A 20,555-nucleotide genomic window follows, 5' to 3' on the forward strand; every position below is an offset into this window, starting at 1 on the left:
TTTACAATCAAGCTGGGGAGAAAGACACTAAAATAAATTAGGGGAAACCAACCGTTTTTAGGATAAGTATATGGGGGTTTTAAGGGAAAAGGGGTAAGGTAAATTCCAAAGCGCTTAGAGGGTGAGGATTCAAGTGCATAAGTGACAAGTGCTTAAGTGAAACTAGGGTGGGGAGATGAAAGATTACTGTGATAAGATATCTATCTCGTATTTTGCCCAATTGCTCGAGAAAACCATCAAGAACCTATTAGTTTTTCTGTTGTTGTTGTTAAAGCAGTCAGAACCCATAACAACCCTGTTACTGCACAAAATCAGGTATAGGCCAAAACTTTCCAAGAGTCTGGATATTAATCTAAGAATAAACAGAATCTTTGGGAGGCAGCTGGCAGATACGGCACCCGAAGGAATACAGTGGACTAAATGAAGTTCGAAATTAAACGGAACATCTCCAAGGCTCTCCCCGCCATCTCCTCCACAACAAATACTTAAAATTCCTCAACAGGGAAATAGACTGAGTTTGCAGCCCTAAGTTCACTGGCTTCATCCTCTTCCATCGGCTTCACCTTCTCTTTTGCAGGAAGCCCGTCTAGATCAATCTTTTGGAAACTCAGAACTCATTAGCACTCTGAGCTCTCCTACTGACTACCTACTGGGTACAGGGCACTGTCCTAAGTGCTTGGGAGACAAAAGAATTGGTAGACATGTTTCCCATTATAACATCACAATGTTTGCAAACTGCTTTAAATTACTAGCTGTTCCTTTACTTTTAATGGCATTTGTAAGGCACTTACTATGTGCCAGCCACTATACTTAGCACCGGGTTAGATACTCGTTAACCAGATTGGACAGAGTCCATGTCCTACACTGGGCTCACAGTCTTCATCCCCTCTTTTTACAGACGAGGTAACTGAGGCACAGAGACGCTAAGTGACTTAGCACAGAAGTCGAGAAGTGGCAGAATTGGGATTAGAAACCAAGTCCTTCTGACACCCAGGTCCATGCTCTATCCACTAGGCCAAACTGCTTCTCTGATTCCTTGGCTCAGAATAAAAGCCCTTTTTTAATGGCATTTGTTAAGTTCATTCATTCATTCAATAGTATTTATTGAGCGCTTACTATGGGCAGAGCACTGTACTAAGCGCTTGGAATGAACAAGTCGGCAACAGATAGAGACAGTCCCTGCTGTTTGACGGGCTTACAGTCTAATTGGGGGAGACAGACAGATGAGAACAATGGCAATAAATAGAGTCAAGGAGTTGATGTTGCTGTGGCTCCATGGAATCCTTCTTCTTCTTCTTGCTTTTAAAAATCGCTGGATAAGGCATAACATTAGCAAATGGTGCTTATTATGTGCCAGGCACGGTACTAAACACCTGGGTAGATGCAAGATAATCAAGCTAGACACAGTCCCTGTCCCACAAAGGGTTCACAGTCTTAATCCCCTTTTTTCAGATGAGATACAGAGAAATACAGTGACTTGCCCAAGATGACACAGCACACAAGTGGCAGAGTTGGGGCTAAAACCCAGGTCCTCTAATTCCCAGGACCGTGCTTCTTCCCTTAGGCCATGCTGCTTCTCTTCTGCATGTCTCTAGCTCCTATCAGCGGAGCATCTAGGTTCACATAGTATTATCGTAATGATCTATATTTAAAGAGTTTTTATCCATAATACATTACGTAGCAGAAGTTAAAGACTATTCTTTTTGAATTACACAATAGATTTCGGTCCAGGGGAGGAAAGATGACTGACTTGCTTCACATCCCATAGTAGTAACGGGCCCACCAGATGTTGAGAGGACACTGGAACCACAATTTTTTTTCTTTTTTACAAAAGGCACAGTGGAGCACATTCGAACACATTAGCAATCATGTAGCAAGGGAGTGAACCAGCATCAAGTTGGGATCACATCAAATGATTCCAGGCAGTCTACCAATTACTCACAACTTCTCACCACCCTTCATTAGAAGATGGATGTTAACCTAGATGCTGGCAGGGTGATCCCTTTCTTTCAAGAGATAGCAACGCCAGCCCTGCATCCCAGCAAAATTTCCTCTGCGGATGGCAAAAGGCTAAAGCAATGAAAGAAAGGGAAATCTCCTTTGAACTAGAAAGACTCAAGAGTGGGAAATGTGCTTTTTCATACTTTTTCTAAATAAAGTCACCAGTGAGCCGTGCAACCAATGGAATGCTGAAGCAACGATTCAAGGAAATCTCTTTAAGAAATGTCTTTTTAGCCACTCATTTAAATGGAGGTGAAAGAATCACTGCAATCTGCACAATCTGAGGTCTAATGTAGGGGAAAAACTGCACTAAGGAGAAAAAAAGTCTCTTTTCCAATTCAAGAGAATTCTGCTGGGTCACACTAGCCCCCTGCTATTCAAACACTGGTGGTCACAGTACTAGAGGTAGGAGTTGCAATAATAGGAGAAACAGCATAGCGTAGGCGCCAGGGCACGGGCCTGTGGTGAGGTCATGGGTTCTAATCCCAGCTCTGCCACTTTTCTGCTCTGTGACCATGGGCAAATCACTTCACTGTGCCTCAGTTACCTCATCTGTAAAATGAGGATTAAGACTGTGAGCCCCATGTGGGACAGAAACGGTGCCCAATCTGATTATTTTATATCTACCCCAGTGCTCAGAACAGTGTCTTGCACACAGTAAGCGCTTAACAAATATCACATTATTATTACTCCTAATAATACTAATTACTAGGGTGATAATTATGGTAATAATAACAGGGCATTCGTTCATCCCTGTCGACCCTGTCAGTTTTCTTCTTCTACTCAAAAAGGATGAGGGTCAGTTTCCTTGTTTGTGTTCAGTGATCAATCAATGGCATTCCAGCACTAACTGTGCACAGAACACTTTACTGAGCACTTTGGAGAGTACACTAGAACAGAATAGGTGGTCCCTGCCCACAACAAGCTTACAGTTTAGAGATGGTTGTCCCGCTTTAAAGTAAACCGCTCTTGACTCCCAGGCCGGTGACCTGTCCTCTAGACCATCCAGCCTTAGTTCAAGACCAGAATCCCTGCGGGAGGGAAAGGGGGCTCAGGGGTGGCTCAGGAATGGCTCCGACCAAGAGTCGGGTTCCATAGCCCGGGACCGAGGGAACTGGTCCCACCCTTCTGCCCTCCCTCTGGAAACCCCTGCCACCCAGGGCTAGGCCCTGAATCGGCCTGTAAGTCTGTGGAAAGACAGAGCAAGATGCATCAAACATGCAATCCATGGTATTTATTGAGCTCTTACTGTGTGCAGAGTACGGTCCTAAGCACATAGGACAGTAAGTACAGTCCAACAGAGCTGGTAGACACGATTCCTGTCCAGATGGATCTTAGAGTCTAGTGACTTGAAAATTCCGTTATGTATCCACGGATCCTTGCTGGCCACCTCACTGGAGTTCAGGGCTGCCTGTCTCCACCCTGGGCTGTGCTCAAAAGGACCCTCTTGAGCCAATGCCAGAGTTGAAAACTATTAATCTGGCTCATAATTTGAAAGACCAAAAAATTGTAAGAGACATTCCAACTAATATGATTTATTAAATGGTTGAGATCAGCTTCAGCCAAAAGAGCAGAATCATCAGAAATAAATGTGGTTTGTTTTACAGTATTTGTTAAATATTTACTAAGTGCCTGGCACTCTATTAAGCGCTGAGGTAGATGCAACATTGCCTAGTGGATAGAGCTCAGGCCTGGGAGTCAGGAGGACCTGGGTTCTAATCCCGGCTCCACCATTTATCCGCTACGTGACCTTGGGCAAGTCGCTTAATTTCTCCAAGCCTCAGTTACCTCATCTGTAAAATGGGGATTAAGACTGTGAGCCCTATGTGTGTTCAACCTGATTAGCTCTTATCTACCCCAGTGCTGAGAACAGTGCTTGACACACAGTAAGCGCTTAACAAATACCATTACTACGCAAGCTACTCAGGTTGCTAATCTTCAGAAATTTCTCAAGCACCGGCGATCCCAATCTGAATCCTTTAAGATTTCTAACCCTGCCGAGTGTGGGAGAATGACATCTCTCCTTTTCCAAACCCAACAAGCACCAGGAGTGTTGGACATGACGTAGTCTACCGAAGCCCCCTGAAAACACTTCCCTGAAATTATACACTGCCATGAAAGCTAAGTTAACTCTGCGACCTCCAGACTGTGAGCTCATTGTGGGGAGAGAATGTGTCTGTTTATTGTTATACCGTACTCTCCCGTGCACTTAGTACAGTGCTCTGTACGCTCTGTAAGCGTTCAATAAATATGACTGAATGAATAAAAGATGCTGATGCCAGGTTCTGAAAAGGGAAGCCCTTGTAAAAGCGAGTAATAGGTGACTGTGACCACTCTGTTGACATCCATGAATCGCCAAAGCACTTACCAGTTTAAGCAAACACTATCCGAGTGACTCATTTTTCCTCCACCCTACCCATGGACGTGAAGAGCCCTCACCCTGGCCTCTCTCGAGTTCTTTCAGGAGCTCATCACTGCTCTTTCAAACTTGATGACATGCTTGAGAGTTATACATGGTGAGCTAAGTGTACAAAACTCTGCTCGGTTCCTGGCAGACATGAGTCCACTGATAAATCGGTCTTTAAGATATTTGTTTACTATAACTATTCAAGTTTTACTCATGCTCAAACTATTGGGAAAAGAAAAAAAATCTAGGTCAACTCTTCCCCTCCCATATTTCTTCATCTCACCAATGAACCAACGGTCGCTTCCGTTTTCTTCCCTAGTCTCCTCCTCCATCTCCTCATTCATTCATTCAATAGTATTTATTGAGCGCTTACGATGTGCAGAGCACTGCACTAAGAGCTTGGAATGTACAATTTGGCAACAGATAGAGACAATCCCTGCCCAATGACAGGCTCATGAACAACAGCCCCACTTTTCTTCATCTCCCACTCCCTTCTGCGTCACCCCGACTTGCTCCCTTTGCCTTCCCCCCAGCCAGGCCCACACCACTTATTTATGTATCTGTAATTTTATTTATTTGTATTGACGTCAGTCTCCCCGCCCCTCCCCTCACCTCTAGACTTTAAGCTCGTTGTGGGCAGGGAATGTCACTGTTTGGTGTTTTATTGTACTTTCCCAAGTGCTTAGTACAGTGCTCTAGTAAGCGCTCAATAAATACGATTGAATGAATGAACAGTATTTAAGCACCTCCTCTGCAAACAGTCCAGTCCTCAAACCTGGGAAGAATTACAAAAGATTTACAATAAAGTCCCTGCCCTGGAGGAACTTACAAATTCAATGGAAAGGAAGAAACCCACACTAAAAACCCAAGATAAAATTACACAAACCCACAAGTGCCCAGGGCATAAAACTTTGAACAAATAACGGACACAAATGCAGCATGGCATAGTGGATACAGCAAGGGCCTGAATGTCAGAAGGTCATGGGATCTAATCCTGGGCTCATGGGATCTAATCCTGGGCTCCGCCACTTGTCTTCTGTGTGGCTCTGGGCAAGTCATTTCACTTCTCTTTACCTCAGTTAACTCATCTGTAAAATGGGGATTGAGACTGTGAGCCCCACATGGAACAGGGACTGTGCCCAAACTCATTTGTTTGTATCCACCCCAGCGCTTAGTACAGTGCCTGACACATAGTAAGCAGTGAACAAATACCACATTATTATTATTATTATTATTAAATAAATTAAATTAAAGTATTTACTGAGCACTCCAAAATGTAATAAGTGCTTGGGAGAGTAAAATATAACAATAAGCAGTAGGAACCGAACGGAAGTACTGGAGTGGATGGTCAAATCCAGTTCTGAGTCACCTTCCTGATGCAGAATAAAGCTCCCTTCCTTCAGAACCACCTTCATATTTAGCAAAAGTAGAACAGCAGAGCAGCACCCTTCCGCATTTTCTCCCTTTTGCGATGTCATCTGCATTTGGATCTGTGACCTTTGGGCATTTGATATTCGTCCCACCCTCAACCCCATAACACTTACGGACATAACTTGAAATTACATATTATCAAGTATTTATTTATATTCCTGTCTCTCCCCCTCTCGACTCACTGTGGGCAGGAAGCATTTTGTCTGCCAACTCTGTTGCATTATACTCTCCCAAACACTTAGTACAGAGTTCTGTGCAGAGTATGGGCTTAATACATGCCACTGAATGCATGAATGAACACATAAAACCCTCAGGAATTTTCCAATTGGGAATGCAAGTCTATAGGCATCCCAGCCGGATAAACTGCAAATAGGGAAGGGAGAAAAATGGTCCGAAACTAAAAACTGAATACACTGCCCTTAACTACTCTATACAGAAATACGAGAATGGAAAAAAAAAAAACAGGACTTATAGAAAGGCCTCTTTATGGCACTGGAAATGTCAATAAGCATAATATCCATCTAGACTGTAGCCCAAGAGATCTGTCATGAAACTGCTACCTAGCCCCATTGATTTTTTCATGTCTGAGGTGTTTTTTTATTTTAAATTTTTTAATTAAAAGACCAGGCCCCATCCTAAATAATTGATGAGTTAATGAATCACTGTGATCTCTGCAGAAAAGAGAATTCTTAATGCTAACTTTCACATGTTGGAAGTCTCTCATTATTAGAGACGCTGAGTAAATGGATTTGAATTTTTTCCCCCACAGTTCATATTTTTTTCAGGTTTGTTTTTTAAAAACAACTGCAGGGAGCTTGTCTTTAATTTAAAAGGCTAGAGGCAAGATTGAAATTTTTCTAATTGGGCTGCATAATCAGGTTCTGGCTACCAGAAAGAATGGTTGTAGCTAGGTAGACTGTAGCTCCTTGTGGGCAAAGAGCACGTCTAATCATCTCTGTTATACTGTACTCTCCCAATCAATCAATCGGGGGTATTTATTGAACGCTTACTACGTGCAGAGCACTGTCCTAAGCACTTGGGAAAGTACAGTATAACAGAATTAGCAGACATGTTCCCTGCCCATAATGAGCTTACAGTCTAACTGCTTTGTACAGTGCTCTGCACACAGTAAGTGCTCAATAAATACTACTGATGGATTGTTATATCTAGCCACAACATTCACTGGGAAAGCATAAGGAATCACAGCGGTGATGCAAATTCACCCAATTGTTCTGTAACACAGGGGTTATGTTTTTGACCAACCCTGCAGCAATAAGGAAAATTTGCACTGTAGTACACACATGTGGGACATCTTGATTACCTTGTATCTACCCCAGCGCTTAGAACAGTGCTGGGCACAAAATAAGCGCTTAACAAATACCATCATTATTATTTCATGCCTTGAGCAGAGCTGCACACATGCACACACTGTTTCATAATAATAATGATAATAATAATAGTACTTGCTAAGCACTTATTATGTGCCAAGCACTGTTCTAAGTGTTAGAGTAGATACAAGTTAGTCAGATTGGACACAATTCCTGCCCCACATAGGGCTCACACTCTTAATCCCCATTTTACAGATGAGGGAACTGAGGCACAGAGAATTGAGTTAGTTGCCCAAGGTCACACAGCAGACTTGTGGAAGATCCGGGATTAGAACCCATGACCTTCGACTCCCAAGCCCGTACTCTATCCACTAAGCCATGCTGCTTCTCCACTACTGCACTGCATTCTATTCTGTCAAAAAAGCGTTCCTTCAATCCCGGGCAGTGGTCTAGCAGAAACGCATAATGAAAACACACAATGTGGAAAAACAAAGTGTACTGATACATGTAGTCTAACAATTTCACCTGCTACACCAAGCAATGCATTTATTTCAAGAACCTAGACTTAAGTGCCAAGGACTAAGCACGGATCAGGCACCCCAAAGGTCATAATGATAAGATTAGTTCTAAGGGATTGCTCTGGAATCACAGAATGCAATATTGGCCCTGGGCAAAGGAAGAGGAACTGAAACCTGATCCAACATTTGCTAAGGAGAAGGCAATTAAAAAAATTAAAATCTGTAAGCCCACACACACACACACCTTAGCCCGAAGCCTCTAGCAGACTTACGGGTTTCAGACTAAACAGGGTTGTAATAGCACCTGACAAATATCAATCCATTTAAAGAAACATATAAATGCTCTCATCAATTTTGGCTTATTGCAAGCCATAACCTGTGAAGATTCCTCTTCTAGGATGTAAAAAATAAGGTGGACGTCCATGCTAGGAATCATTACAGGAAGGATAGACATATCCTGGGTTCCAAAGCACCACGCTATATAAAATCCACGGATGGGTTATGCATTAACGCTTGCAGGAGGCATGGGTCTACAGAACCTTATGTCCGAGTGCTGCAGAAACCAATTCCCTCACCATCTCCCTCCCTCGCCCAAATGCCTTCTTATTCTCCCCTGTTCTGAGCAGGTTTTCAGCACCACCAATCCTTTCACCTGGCTTCTCTGTCTCCCCAGACGTCCGGGTGTTTTTAACTAGTAGGGTGCTGCAACTGACCCTAGGTCGCACGGGCTTCACCTTGTCACTGTCTCTTAAAAGATGTGGGGTCCAAAACCATAAGCCACGATAGTCCACACCATAGCTGTTTAAAGTCACAGTTTGGGGAGGTTACGGGTTACGGGGGGAGGAAACACTGCCGTCCTTTCAGGCACAGTAGCCCTAAGGACCGCCCAACCCACGGCTGGATTGATCCAGCTTCACCACCGTCCCACGTCAGGTACCTCGACTGTCCTCTCCCAACAAAATAGGGTCCACCGGGGCATCGCGGCCCAATTCCTCCCCACTCTGCCCCATAGCACTTAGGTACATTTCTGTAATTTATTTCTGTATGCATTTATTTATATTAATAATAATAACAATGATGATCATATTGGTTAAGTGCATACTATGTGCCAAGCACAGTTCTAAGCGCTGGGGCAGGTACAAGGTAATCAGGTTGTCCCACGTGGGGTTCACAGTCTTAATCCCCATTTTACAGACGAGATGATTGAGGCAATAGGGAACTTGAGTGGCTTGCAGACAAGTGGCGAAACCAGGATTAGAACCCACGTCCTCTGAATCCCAAGCCCGTGTTCTTTTCACTAAGCCACACTGCTTCTCACATTATATTAATGTCTGTCTCCCCCTCTAGACTGTAAGCTCACTGTGGGCAGGGAATGTGTCTGTTTATTGTTGTTTGCACACAGTAAGCACTCAGTAAATACAAGCGAATGAACTGAATGAATGTATTCCCACTTAATGTCCCACATTACCTTCCCAAACCCAGCTGTGGGAATGGAGGCAGAGACAAACTGGGGCAAACCCTCGCCTCTCCTTGCCTTTCCTGCTTGGAACCTGGTGGGATCTTGCAACCGAGCTAGCCACGCGGGCAGCAATAGCTATCGCTAGGAATGGAGTTGAAAAAAAAAAATAAGACTGAATAATAACGGGGAGAGTTAAAGGAGGAAGGATACAGGTTTGGGAAGCGGGGGGGGTAGAAGAGATCCTGGGAACAGGGAAGTGAGATAAAAGAAGGAAGACAGCAGCAAAGCCAAACTTACAGTATAGTTCTTATTTACCTGAAGGACCCGATCATCATGTGAGAACTGGTTCCATGAGAAAACCTAGCAAATTGGATTCGAGCCTAAGGGAAAATACACCCCACAATACAGTCATTTACAAGAAATCCACCTTTCTGAAGGACACACCACAGCTGTAATAAGTCAGAGTGCTGAGCACGTGCCACTGGCTGAATGAATGCAGAGCACTGTACAAAGGACTTGATAGAAATGATGCCTGCCCTCAAGGCATTTAACGTCTAATGGGGAAAAAAGGCCCTAAAATTATTAATAGACAGAGGGAAGACCGTAGACTGTAAGCTTGTTGTAGACAGGGAATGTGTGTGTGATATTACTGTGATGTACTCTCCCAAGTGCTTAGTACAGTGCTCTGCACACAGTATTACAATTACAATTCACTGATTAAGGTAAAGTGGATATGGACATGAACTCTTTGTTTCAGCATTAAGAAAAGCAGCGTGGCTTAGTGGATAGAGCATGGGCCTAGGAGTCCAAAGGTCGTGAGTTCTAATCCCGGCTCTGTCACATGTCTGTTGTGTGACCTTGGGCATGTCACTTCACTTCTCTGGGCCTCTGTTATCTCAACTGTAAAATGGGGATTGAGAGTGTGAACCCTACATGGGAGAGGGACTATGTCCAACCTGACTATCCTATATCCACCCCAGTGCTCAGAATAGTGCTTGGCACACAGGAAGTGCTTAACAAGTACCATAATTATTATTAATTATCATTAGGACATATAAGCTATGTACATCTATGCCTTGGCTGGCTGTGAGCGCACTAGTGCCTATAGAAGTAACGGGTCCTAGTGGAAAGAATGCAGGATTGGGAGTCAAGAGGCCTGGGTTCTAATCCCAGCTCCACTACTTGCCTGTTCCGTGACGCTGGGTAAATCATTTAAACTTCTCTGTGCCTCAATTTCCCCATCTGTAAAATGGGGATTCAATACCTTTTCAGTGTACCTCAAACTCGTCTATCTCGCTGCTGAACTTTTGCCCATGTTCTGGTTCTGAGCTGGAAAGGCCTCCCTCCTCATATATGGCAGACAAGCTTGTTGTCGGGCATGGAATGTGTCTGCTATATGACTACACTGAGCTCTCCCAAGTGTCTAGTAGAGTGCGCTACACACATTGAGCACTCAATAAATAAGATTGACTGACTCCCTGTTCTGCCTCCCAAGCTCCAAGTGGTAGGGGAACAGTCTGATCTGAGGGTACTGAATCACCCCCAACCTTCGACACTGAGCAAATATCACAATTACTATCATTATGGTGCAGAAATGCTGAGATGGCAATTGGATGATAAAATCCAGGGTGATTAGCCGCTAATCAGGAAAGGCTTCTTTGAGGAAATACAATTGCAGAAGGACTTTAAAGATGGGGAGATCTGTCCAATTTGAAAAGGGAAAGAGTTCCAGGCAGGGATGGGAAGAGTGAGCAAGAGGTTGGTAGTGTGAGAAATGAAAATGAGGCACAGCGAGCCGGTTGGCTTGAGAAGCATGAAGAGTTCAAGAGGGGGCGTGGTGGGAGAAGTGTCTTAACGGCAATCATCAGGGGAGTCTACTAAATGCCGCAAGGAGTGGGCAACCACTGGAAGTGTTTGAGGAGAAGAGACGTGTGCAGAATGTCACTGCAGAAAAATGATCTGGGCAGCATCACGGATGGATTGGAGAGAAGGAGATCAGTGAGGAGGCTGATGTGGTAGTCAAGCGGGGATATGACGTGAGTTTGGATGAAGGGGAAGGGATGGAATCTGGAAATCCCGTGGAGGGAGGGAAAACCAACAGGATTTGGCAACTGACTGAATCTGAAAGCCAGGGAGGAGTCGAGGATAGTGCCAAGGTTGAGGCCTTCCAGCAAAAGAGGGATAACTACATTGTGAATTACCCGGTACCATAGAAATGTGCAGAAAACAAATGTGCACAAATGTGCAGAAAACCTTTGACATAATCAATCAACCAATTGTCCTTACTGACCACTCACCCATAAGAGGGTTCAAAATATGGTTTGGAAAAGCACCGTAGCCTAGTTAAAAGAGCACAGGCTTAGGAGACAGAGGACCTGAGTTCTAATTCCAGCTCCACCACTTGTCTGTTGTGTGACCTCGGGCAAGTCACTTCACCGTGCCTCAGTTTTCTCATCTGCAAAACAGGGACTCCACACCTGTTCTCCCTCCTACTTAAGACTGTGAGTCCCCTGTGGGACCTGATGGCCATTGTTCTTGTCTGCCTGTCTCCCCCGATTAGACTGTAAGCCCGTCAAAGGGCAGGGACTGTATCTGTTGCCGATTTGTACATTCCAAGCGCTTAGTACAGTGCTCTGCACAGAGTAAGCGCTCAATAAATACCATTGAATGAATGAATGAATGAACCTTGCCTCTACCCCAGTGCTTGGCAGACAGTAGAGTGCTTAACAATTACCAAGATTATTATCGTGCTGGGAATCAGGGATACCAATGACAAGAAAGGCCACTGCCCCCTGCCTTACTGGCATGGAGGAAGCCAAGCCACTGGCCTCACCCTTGAACTTTTGGAGCAGAGTAGGCAGGTTCAGCTCCCCTGAAGTGGAGCTGAGATGCTGATTGTCCATCCTGGATGACCCGCTGCCAGCAGGGCTCGCTTTTTGACCCAGAAGGGATTTCGCTCACCCTCACCCTAGCCAGGAAGCCTGACAGGATACCAAGGAAAAACCTAAAGCACCTGCCCTGCCCTGGGTGGCCAACCTCTGAGAAGGAGAAGGAGGTTCCTCTTGCTTTTGCTGGGACCCGGAGCAAGGCCGGTGACTTCTCTCAGCCTCGCCAGCTCTGGGGCCTTTTAAGCTCCCACTAGGCACCAGGAGACAGGGTGGGGTGGGGAAAGGAGGGAATTCACTGCTGGAAATTAGACCGCCAGGTGCCACCACTTCTAAGCTCCACTCCAAACTTGTCCTGACCCTCAAGATGAAATGTTGCCATCTATTCCGGTGAATTTGGAGCTGCCATAGATGTCACCTCCAACTTCTGGGTAATAATAATAATAATATTTGTTAAGCACTTACTGTGTGCCAGGAAATGTTGAGTGGGACACAGTCCCTGTCCCAAGAGGGGTTCACATTCTTAATCCCCACTTCACAGATGAGGGGACTGAGGCACAGAGAACTGAAGGGACTTGCTCAGTCACCCAGCAGAGATGTGGCGGAGCTGGGATTAGAACACAAGTCCTTCCGACTTCCAGGCCCATACTCTATCCACTGGGCCACATTAGTTTCAACAGTGCCACATGCCAATCATACTTATCAAACGTCAAAATAATCACAAATAGGCCCTGAAGCCTAATTTCTGTCTATCAATCAATCAATTGTATTTATTGAGCACTTACCATGAGCAGAGCACTATATCAAGCACTTGAGAGAGCACGATATAACAAAACTAGCAGACACATTCCCTGCCCGTAATGAGCTTGCAGTCCAGAGGGGGAGACAGACATTAATATGAATAAACGGTTCAGAAATGAACCTTGGGGTCCAGACCTCCAAGGACAAAGAAGAGCATCAAGATATTGGTCCTCGCTGAACTATAGTGGAAGAGTTACCGATAGAGAAAAGTCACACCACAGGGAGACACCACAGGGATGCCCTGACGAGTCAAGCCCAGCCCACAGATCCCAAACCGGTGGAATCAAGTGGAACCAATGAACAATCAAGTGGAACAAACAAAATCTGACGGTATTGATGCCTATCTACTTGTACCTGTCTCCTTGTTTTGTTCTCTGTCTTCCCCTTCTAGACTGTGAGCCTGTTGCTGGGTAAGGCTTGTCTCTGTTGCCGAATTGTACATTCCAAGCGCTTAGTACAGTGCTCTGCACGAAGTAAACAATGAATGAATGAATGAACAAATACCAACCCCTCAAGGGTGCCTCTCTAAGTAATAACAATAATAATCATGGTATTTGTTAAGCAATATGTGCCAAGCACCATTCTAAACTCCGGGGTAGATCAAAGTAATCAGGTCGGACACAGTCCCTGTCCCATATGGGTCTCACAGTCTTAATACCCACTTTCCAGATGAGGTAACTGAGGCACAGAAAAGTGAAGTGACTTGCCGAAGGTCACACGGCAGACATGTGGCGGAGCGGGGATTAGAACCCACATTCTCTGACTTCCAGGGGTGGACTCTTTCCACTAGGACACACGCTGCCTCTCCCTTTATAGTGGGTTTCAGCCCAGAAGACTACCGGCCCTGGGCAGATTTACCACTTAAGCACACAAGTACCCCAGCCTCCATGCTATCTATGGCCTCCCCGGCCTGAAATTTCCAAGATCTGGGATGCCGGAAGCCTTGCAAACAATCCCGTCCCTCCCGACAGATGTCAGCCCTTGAGCTCCTGTCCAGTTCGGGGCTTGGGCCCCGGGCCAGGGCGAGCGTGGCCAGGTCTCGCTCAGGCTCCACCCGAGTTGGCTGGCCCCCGCAGAGCTCTCAAGTAAAGCACTGAGTAGCACCAAGAAGTGGCCGTTGACTGCTGAAAAGTGATAACAGCAGGCAGGCAGGCAGACCACATGTTCTTGCAGCAATCGGGGATGGGGTGGCTCACGTGAACAGAGATGCCACGCACTTGACAGGAGAAGGAATCAACTTGCCAGCAGTGACCAGTCTTGTACAAAATGGTTACAGCCACTTTCCAAAAAGCCCCACGTCTCCCCGCAGTGTGGAATGGACTCCCCTGGCCCAGGCTTTGCTCTCACAAAAAAAAGACAGTGACGCATATCATCCTCAGCTTACAAAGACAATACTCTGTGAGTTCTTCAGAATATGTGCGCTTTATGGCCCTCGCCATTCGAGGTATATAAATTCTCACCTCAAAGAGGGATAGTTCAGTACTTTCACTTCCTTTTTAAAAAACTATCCTCTGGGAGCCAAACCTATTTACCAAAATAATTTCCTTTAATCCATGCAAATTTATTCTATGGATGCTGTAACTGGACAATATTTATTGTTGGGGGAAAAAAAAAACCTATTCCTCTATGCATGTTGTAAAGTAACACAAAAATAATTTTCTCTTGTTCAATCCTGCCAGCTTCATTTACAAATCAAACCAGCTTTTTATCCTGTCGCTAAAATTGGCCTCATCTCACCGATTTTGGAAAAACAGAACTGAAAAATTCGTACACGGATCTGTTCAAAGGGCTGGGTCTGGTTTATGACTGGACTCTCTTTCGAGGAAGGCAGAGACATTCATCAGGAAGAAATACACCAGGAAATATTAACCACGTGGGAAAATCCATAGCATTCTCTGAGATTCCCACTCACATCCCAATCCCACTTAAGAGAACTGATGGAGTCAGAGCCCCTATTCCGGTTTCCACCAAGCTCCAGTCCGATGCAGAGTGCCACCTGGTGCAAGCTCAGAACGACTGCTCAGGAACGGTCCTCTTGCAACCTCATCGGACGGATTAAACCGTTTAAAATGTGGCAAATAAAACAAAACAACACGTAAAAGATACCTCCAAACCACCTCTCCTCAAACCAACTGGCTGCATGACACAATCTTAGGTACAAAGAAACCATTAATCCAATTACGGATGGTTAAGAGCATCAATCCAAAGCTTCCACTTGGAATTATGAAGTTATTTATAAAGCTTGTGTTAAAATTTGACAAGGCGAATCAAGAACTGGATGTGAACAGAGAACTCTTCTCTAAAAACGTTACCAGAAGAGGGTTTTGAGTTTCAATTAATGAAGTTTATTTTTAAAGACTTGCCCCCATGATTTCTCCATCAAATTAAAGCAACAGGGAAGAAAGAAAAAAAGAGACTCCCAGGAAAATCAAACACAAAAAGCCAGAATTCTAAGAGTATGTCGGTGTGGTAGTTGTAGTCTGATCTAAATATGGTGCGTTGGGTGGTGGGTCCGTCCCCGAACCAAGAATAGACGCTACAGAGGAGGAGAATAGGGTCAGGGGTGGGGTCTGGTCAGCCCAGAATGCAGAAACTGGTTATGGTGTGGGCAGGGTGAGAAGCCAAAAAAAGAGAAAAATTCCTCCTGTCATCTTTCTTCTCTTGCACATTGCATTTTCAAAATTGATCTAATGAGACTGGAGAGATCAAACGGGATTAGAGAGATCAATCCAAAAACCTGCTTTACTTCACAGAGATGTGAGAAAGGAAATTAAAAGTTTGGGGGAAGTCTTTGAAATATTACACATTCCCTCCAAGGTGGTCAGCTGTCTCTCCCACCTGTCACTTCCCCTCAAGTCACTCTCCCCCGAGAGCAGGATTCCCTCTTGAGAGCAGAGAACAGTATTTCGAAGCCTGGATGATTTCCTACTAGTCTCATCAGCGGGTCTCTAAGAAAAGAGAAATCTCAAAATGTGGCAGCAAGGTGTTACAAAAACCATTATTTAATCACTAAAGAATAAAATGAAGCCCCGAGTATCATGTTATCTACTTCACACAACCACAGACCACATCAAAAAAAAAAAGCTCATCCAGATGTTCTTGAAAGCCACACTTTTACCTTTCAGACTGACACCTAATATTACCTTATTTTCAGTTACACTTTAGCACATCATTTCAGTTTCCTCATAACAAGCTAAGAAGAAAGAGGGTCTCGATTGCCTTGAAGCACTTCTAGCCCAGAGGCGCTTTGGGCATATCCACGGAACAAAAGCTACGCCTAACAAAAAAGCACCTCGAATGCAACGCATCCTTAAAAGCAGATTGTCCACTTGGTGAATTCATTGTATCATGCTCGCACAACCTATTTCCAACAGCTAGAGCCTCTGGGCCAAGAGTGGGGAGAGATGAGCGTCCAGGTTTGGCACCTATCCTACATCGGGACAGTCTTTGGGGGAGACGTATCTTAGGAATCAAGTGGAGGCCACGAAAGAACCTGGTTCTCAGGTGAGCTGTCAAAAGGAGCGGTAAAAGAACTTTGTCAGAACCTTCCCCCATTACGTCAAATTCATTCAATCGTATTTACTTACTGTGTGCAGAGCACTGTAGTAAGCACTTGGAAAGTACAATAGCCAAATGTGAGGACAGTCAGGTGCTCAGCAGGAGTGAGGTGTGGTTTGCAATTCCCCGTAGCCCTTTAACTGTATCAAGCTCCCCGCTCACCGCCATCAATCTTAATGTCTGCTCTCTCGCCATTTCCTGCTAAGTTTCCCCATTCCTGGCTTCCCGGGCCTCACTTGAGCGCTCACGGCAGACCCCACTACAGGTTGATTTATGTGCTGAGAGCCCAAAGTGTTAGTCTGTCTTTCCAGCCAGACTGTCTGCCCTGAATCTCCTTCTAGTGTACAACAACTCAGCCATTAAAAAAAGAAAAGCAGCGCTCCCGGCTCCTCTAGGAGTTGGCCACGGCTGGCACATATGGGTCTGGGAGTGCAAGGGAAGAGGGCCTGCTGACTTGCCAGGCTCGGAGCTTCGCTGCCAGGCTGTTCTCACACTCTGTCTTTCCAACAGCTTGAGCCGGAGGGACCATCCTGCAGTGAAATTCCCTGATGCCAAGGCCCGGTGAGGATGGTGATCGTGATGGAGGCGGGCAGAGTGGGGAGGCGGGGGGAAGTCCCTACCAGAAACAAAAACAGCTCAGCATCCCTGGGAATGACTGATTCCTTCCGCCTCGCGGGCTTAAAGGTATCGGTCAACTCATCAATCGATCGAGGGTAATTACTGAACGCTTACTCTTTGCGGGGCACTGCTCTAAGCGCTTGGGAGAGTCTCCATCCTTCATCGGGCTCGCTGCGCGTGAAGGACTGAAGCAGCCTGGCCTAGTGGCAAGAGCCTGGGCTTGGGAGTCAAGAGGTTGTGGGTTCTAATCCCAGCTCCACTATTTGTCTGCTGTGTGACCTTGGACAAGTCACTTCACTTCTCTGTTCCCTCATCTGTAAAAAAGGGATGGAGACTCCCACAGGGACAGGGACTGGGTCCATCATCATCACCTTCTATCTCCCCCAGTGCTTAGAACAGTGCGTGCCACGAAGTAAGCACTTAACAAATACCATCATCATTATTATTCTGTGAGCTGGAGTTCTCTCCTCTGAAAAATGGGGATGGAGACTGTGATCCCCACGCGGGACAGGGCCTGGGTCCAACCCAGCTTAGAACAGCATGTGGCACATAGTAAGAGCTTAACAAATACCATCATCATTATTATCATCATTATTATTATTCTCTGGGCCAGAGTCCCCTCCTCTGCAAAATGGGGATGGAGACTGTGATCCCCAAGCGGGACAGGGACAGGGTCCAACCTGATTACCTTCAGCGCTTAGGACAGCACGTGGCACGTAGTAAGCGCTTAACAAATACCATCCTCATTATTATTACTATTCTCTGGGCCGGAGTCCCCTCCTCTGCAAAATGGGGATGGAAACTGTGATCCCCACGCAGGAGAGGGACTGTGTCCAACCCAGCATGTGGCACATAGTAGGCGTTTAACAAATACCATCATCATTATCATCATCATTATTATTATTCTCTGAACCGGACCGGAGTCCCCTCCTCTGCAAAATGGGAATGGAGAATGTCATCCCCAAGTGGGACAGGGACTGGGTCCAACCCGATCACCTTCTAAGTCCCCCAGTGCTTAGGACAGCGTGTGGCACATAGTAGGTGCTTACAAATACCATCATTATTATTATTCTCTGGGCCAGAGTCCTCTCCTCTGCAAAATGGAGATGAAGACAGTGATCCCTGTGCGGGACAGGGACTGGGTCCAACCCGATCACCCTCTATCTCCCCAAACGCTTAGGACAGCATGTGGCACGTAGTAAGCGCTTACCAAATACCATCAACATCATTATTATTATTCTCTGAGCCGGAGACCCCTCCTCTGCAAAATGGTGATGAAGACAGTGATCCCCATGTGGGACTGGGTCCAACGCAGCTTAGAACAGCATGTGGCACATAGTAAGCGCTTAACAAATATCACCATCATTATTATTATTATTCTCTGAGCCGGAGTCCCCTCCTCTGCAAAATGGGGATGGAAACTGTGATCTCCAAGAGGGACAAGGATTGGGTCCAACCCCATCACCTTCTATCTCCCCCAGCGCTTAGGACAGCGTGCGGCACATAAGAGCTTAACCAATACCATCATCATCATCATTATTATTATTCTCTGAGCCAGAGTCCCCTCCCCTGCCAAATGGGGATGAACACAGTGATCCCCGGGTGGGACAGGGCTCGGGTCTCCCTCCAGCGCTTAGGACAGCGCGTGGCACCTAGTAAGCACTGAAGAAATCCCCCCATTATTATTTGGGGGGCGAAAAGCGGAGCTCTTTCCCAAGACCCTGCTGACCCCGAGCATGTGGTGCATAAAGTTTGATCATTATTTAATTCGGCCCCCCCCCCCACCCCAGCTTTGTGGAGATTCTCTCTGTTGCCAAATTGTCCCTTCCTGGGGCTGAGTCCAGTGCTCTGCACACAATAATAGTAATAATAATGTTGGTATTTGCTAAGTGATTACTATGTGCCAAGCACTGTTCTAAGCGCTGGGGTAGATACAAGGTAATCAGGTTGTCCTACGTGGGACTCCCAGTCTTCAACCCCATTTTACAGAGGAGGCAACAGAGATACAGAGCAGTGACTTGCCCAAAGTCACCCAGCAGACAAGTGGAGGAGTCAGGATCAATAATAATAACAATGTTGGTATTTGCTAAGCGCTTACTGTGTGCCAAGCACTGTTCTAAGCGCTGGGGGAGACAGAAGCTGGTCCCACGTAGGGCTCCCAGTCTTCAACCCCGTTTTACAAGAGGAGGCATCAGTGGTACAGAGAAGCGACTTGCCCAAAGTCACCCAGCAGACAAGTGGAGGAGTCAGGATCAATAATAATAATAATATTAGTATTTATTAAGCACTTACAGTGTGCCAAGCACTGTTCTAAGCGCTGGGGGAGATAGAAGCTGGTCCCACGTAGGGCTCCCAGTCTTCAACCCCGTTTTACAAGAGGAGGCATCAGTGGTACAGAGAAGGGACTTGCCCAAAGTCACCTCGCAGACAAGTGGAGTCAGGATCAATAAGAATAATATTAGTATTTATTAAGCGCTTACAGTGTGCCAAGCACTGTTCTAAGCGCTGGGGGAGATAGAAGCTGGTCCCACGTAGGGCTCCCAGTCTTCAACCCCGTTTTACAAGAGGAGGCATCAGTGGTACAGAGAAGGGACTTGCCCAAAGTCACCTCGCAGACAAGTGGAGGAGTCGGGATCAATCATAACGATAATAATGGAATTTGGGAAGCGCTTACAGTGTGCCAAGCACTGTCCTGAGCGCTGGGGGAGATAGAAGCTGGTCCCACGTAGGGCTCCCAATCTTCAACCCCATTTTACAAGAGGAGGCATCAGTGGTACAGAGAAGCGACTTGCCCAAAGTCACCCAGCAGACCAATAATAATAATACTGGAATTTGCGAAGCGCTTACAGTGTGCCAAGCACTGTCCTGAGCGCTGGGGGAGATAGAAGCTGGTCCCACGTAGGGCTCCCAGTCTTCAACCCCCTTTTACAGAGGAGGCGACAGAGCAGCCACCCGCCCCAAGTCCCCCTTCTGACCCGCGTGGGGATTCGAACCCGCGACCTCCGGCGCCGCGGGGAGCGCTCCGTGCGGGCGAATGAATGGCTGCGGGAGGGGGGGGTGGCGCATCCAGGGGGCTTGGTGGAGCGGGGGGCGGGGAGGAGGAAGGGCACCGGGGGAGGGGGGGTCTTACCGTCCGGCGTCGGGTGGGGCCGGCGCCCAGCGCGGGGAAGGCTCCGGCCGCCCGCGCCCCGCAGCCGCCGCAGCCCCCGCAGCCCCCGCAGCCGCCGCCGCCGCCGCCTCCTCCGCCCGTCCGGGACGACGCCAGCAGCAGCAGCGGCAGCGGCAGCGGAGACCTGGCCGCGCCCGCCGCCATGGCTCCTCCGCCCGCCCTCCCTTCCTCCCTCCCTTTCCCTCCCCGGCCCGGCCCGGCCGGCCGCCCGCCCGCCCGCCCGCCAGCGCCCCCTCCCGCCCCCGCGTCCCTCACCGCCACCTACCGCCAATCGGAGCCCGCGAAACCCGCCGGGGGCGGGGCCGGACGCCGGCAGCCAATCGGGGGAGGCCTAGGGGCCGGGGGGCGGGGCCCCAGGCTGTCCGTCAACCGCCCGCTCG

The 20,555-nt window shown here is 46.9% G+C and overlaps 1 protein-coding gene across 1 annotated transcript in view; it reads right to left on the minus strand.

The window, feature by feature from the left end:
- MCU (mitochondrial calcium uniporter) overlaps nt 1-20,332 on the minus strand; it is a 177,472-nt gene extending 157,140 nt beyond the window's left edge. Inside the window, exon 1 of the mRNA XM_029060177.1 lies at nt 20,137-20,332. Coding sequence (XP_028916010.1) covers nt 20,137-20,319 — 183 coding nt within the window. The 5' untranslated portion in view covers nt 20,320-20,332. The remainder of the gene's footprint in view (nt 1-20,136) is intronic.
- Between the last annotated feature and the right edge of the window lie 223 nt (nt 20,333-20,555).

The sequence above is a fragment of the Ornithorhynchus anatinus genome, chromosome 3, assembly GCF_004115215.2.
Source record: "Ornithorhynchus anatinus isolate Pmale09 chromosome 3, mOrnAna1.pri.v4, whole genome shotgun sequence".
In the NCBI taxonomy this organism is placed as follows: Eukaryota; Metazoa; Chordata; class Mammalia; order Monotremata; family Ornithorhynchidae; genus Ornithorhynchus; species Ornithorhynchus anatinus.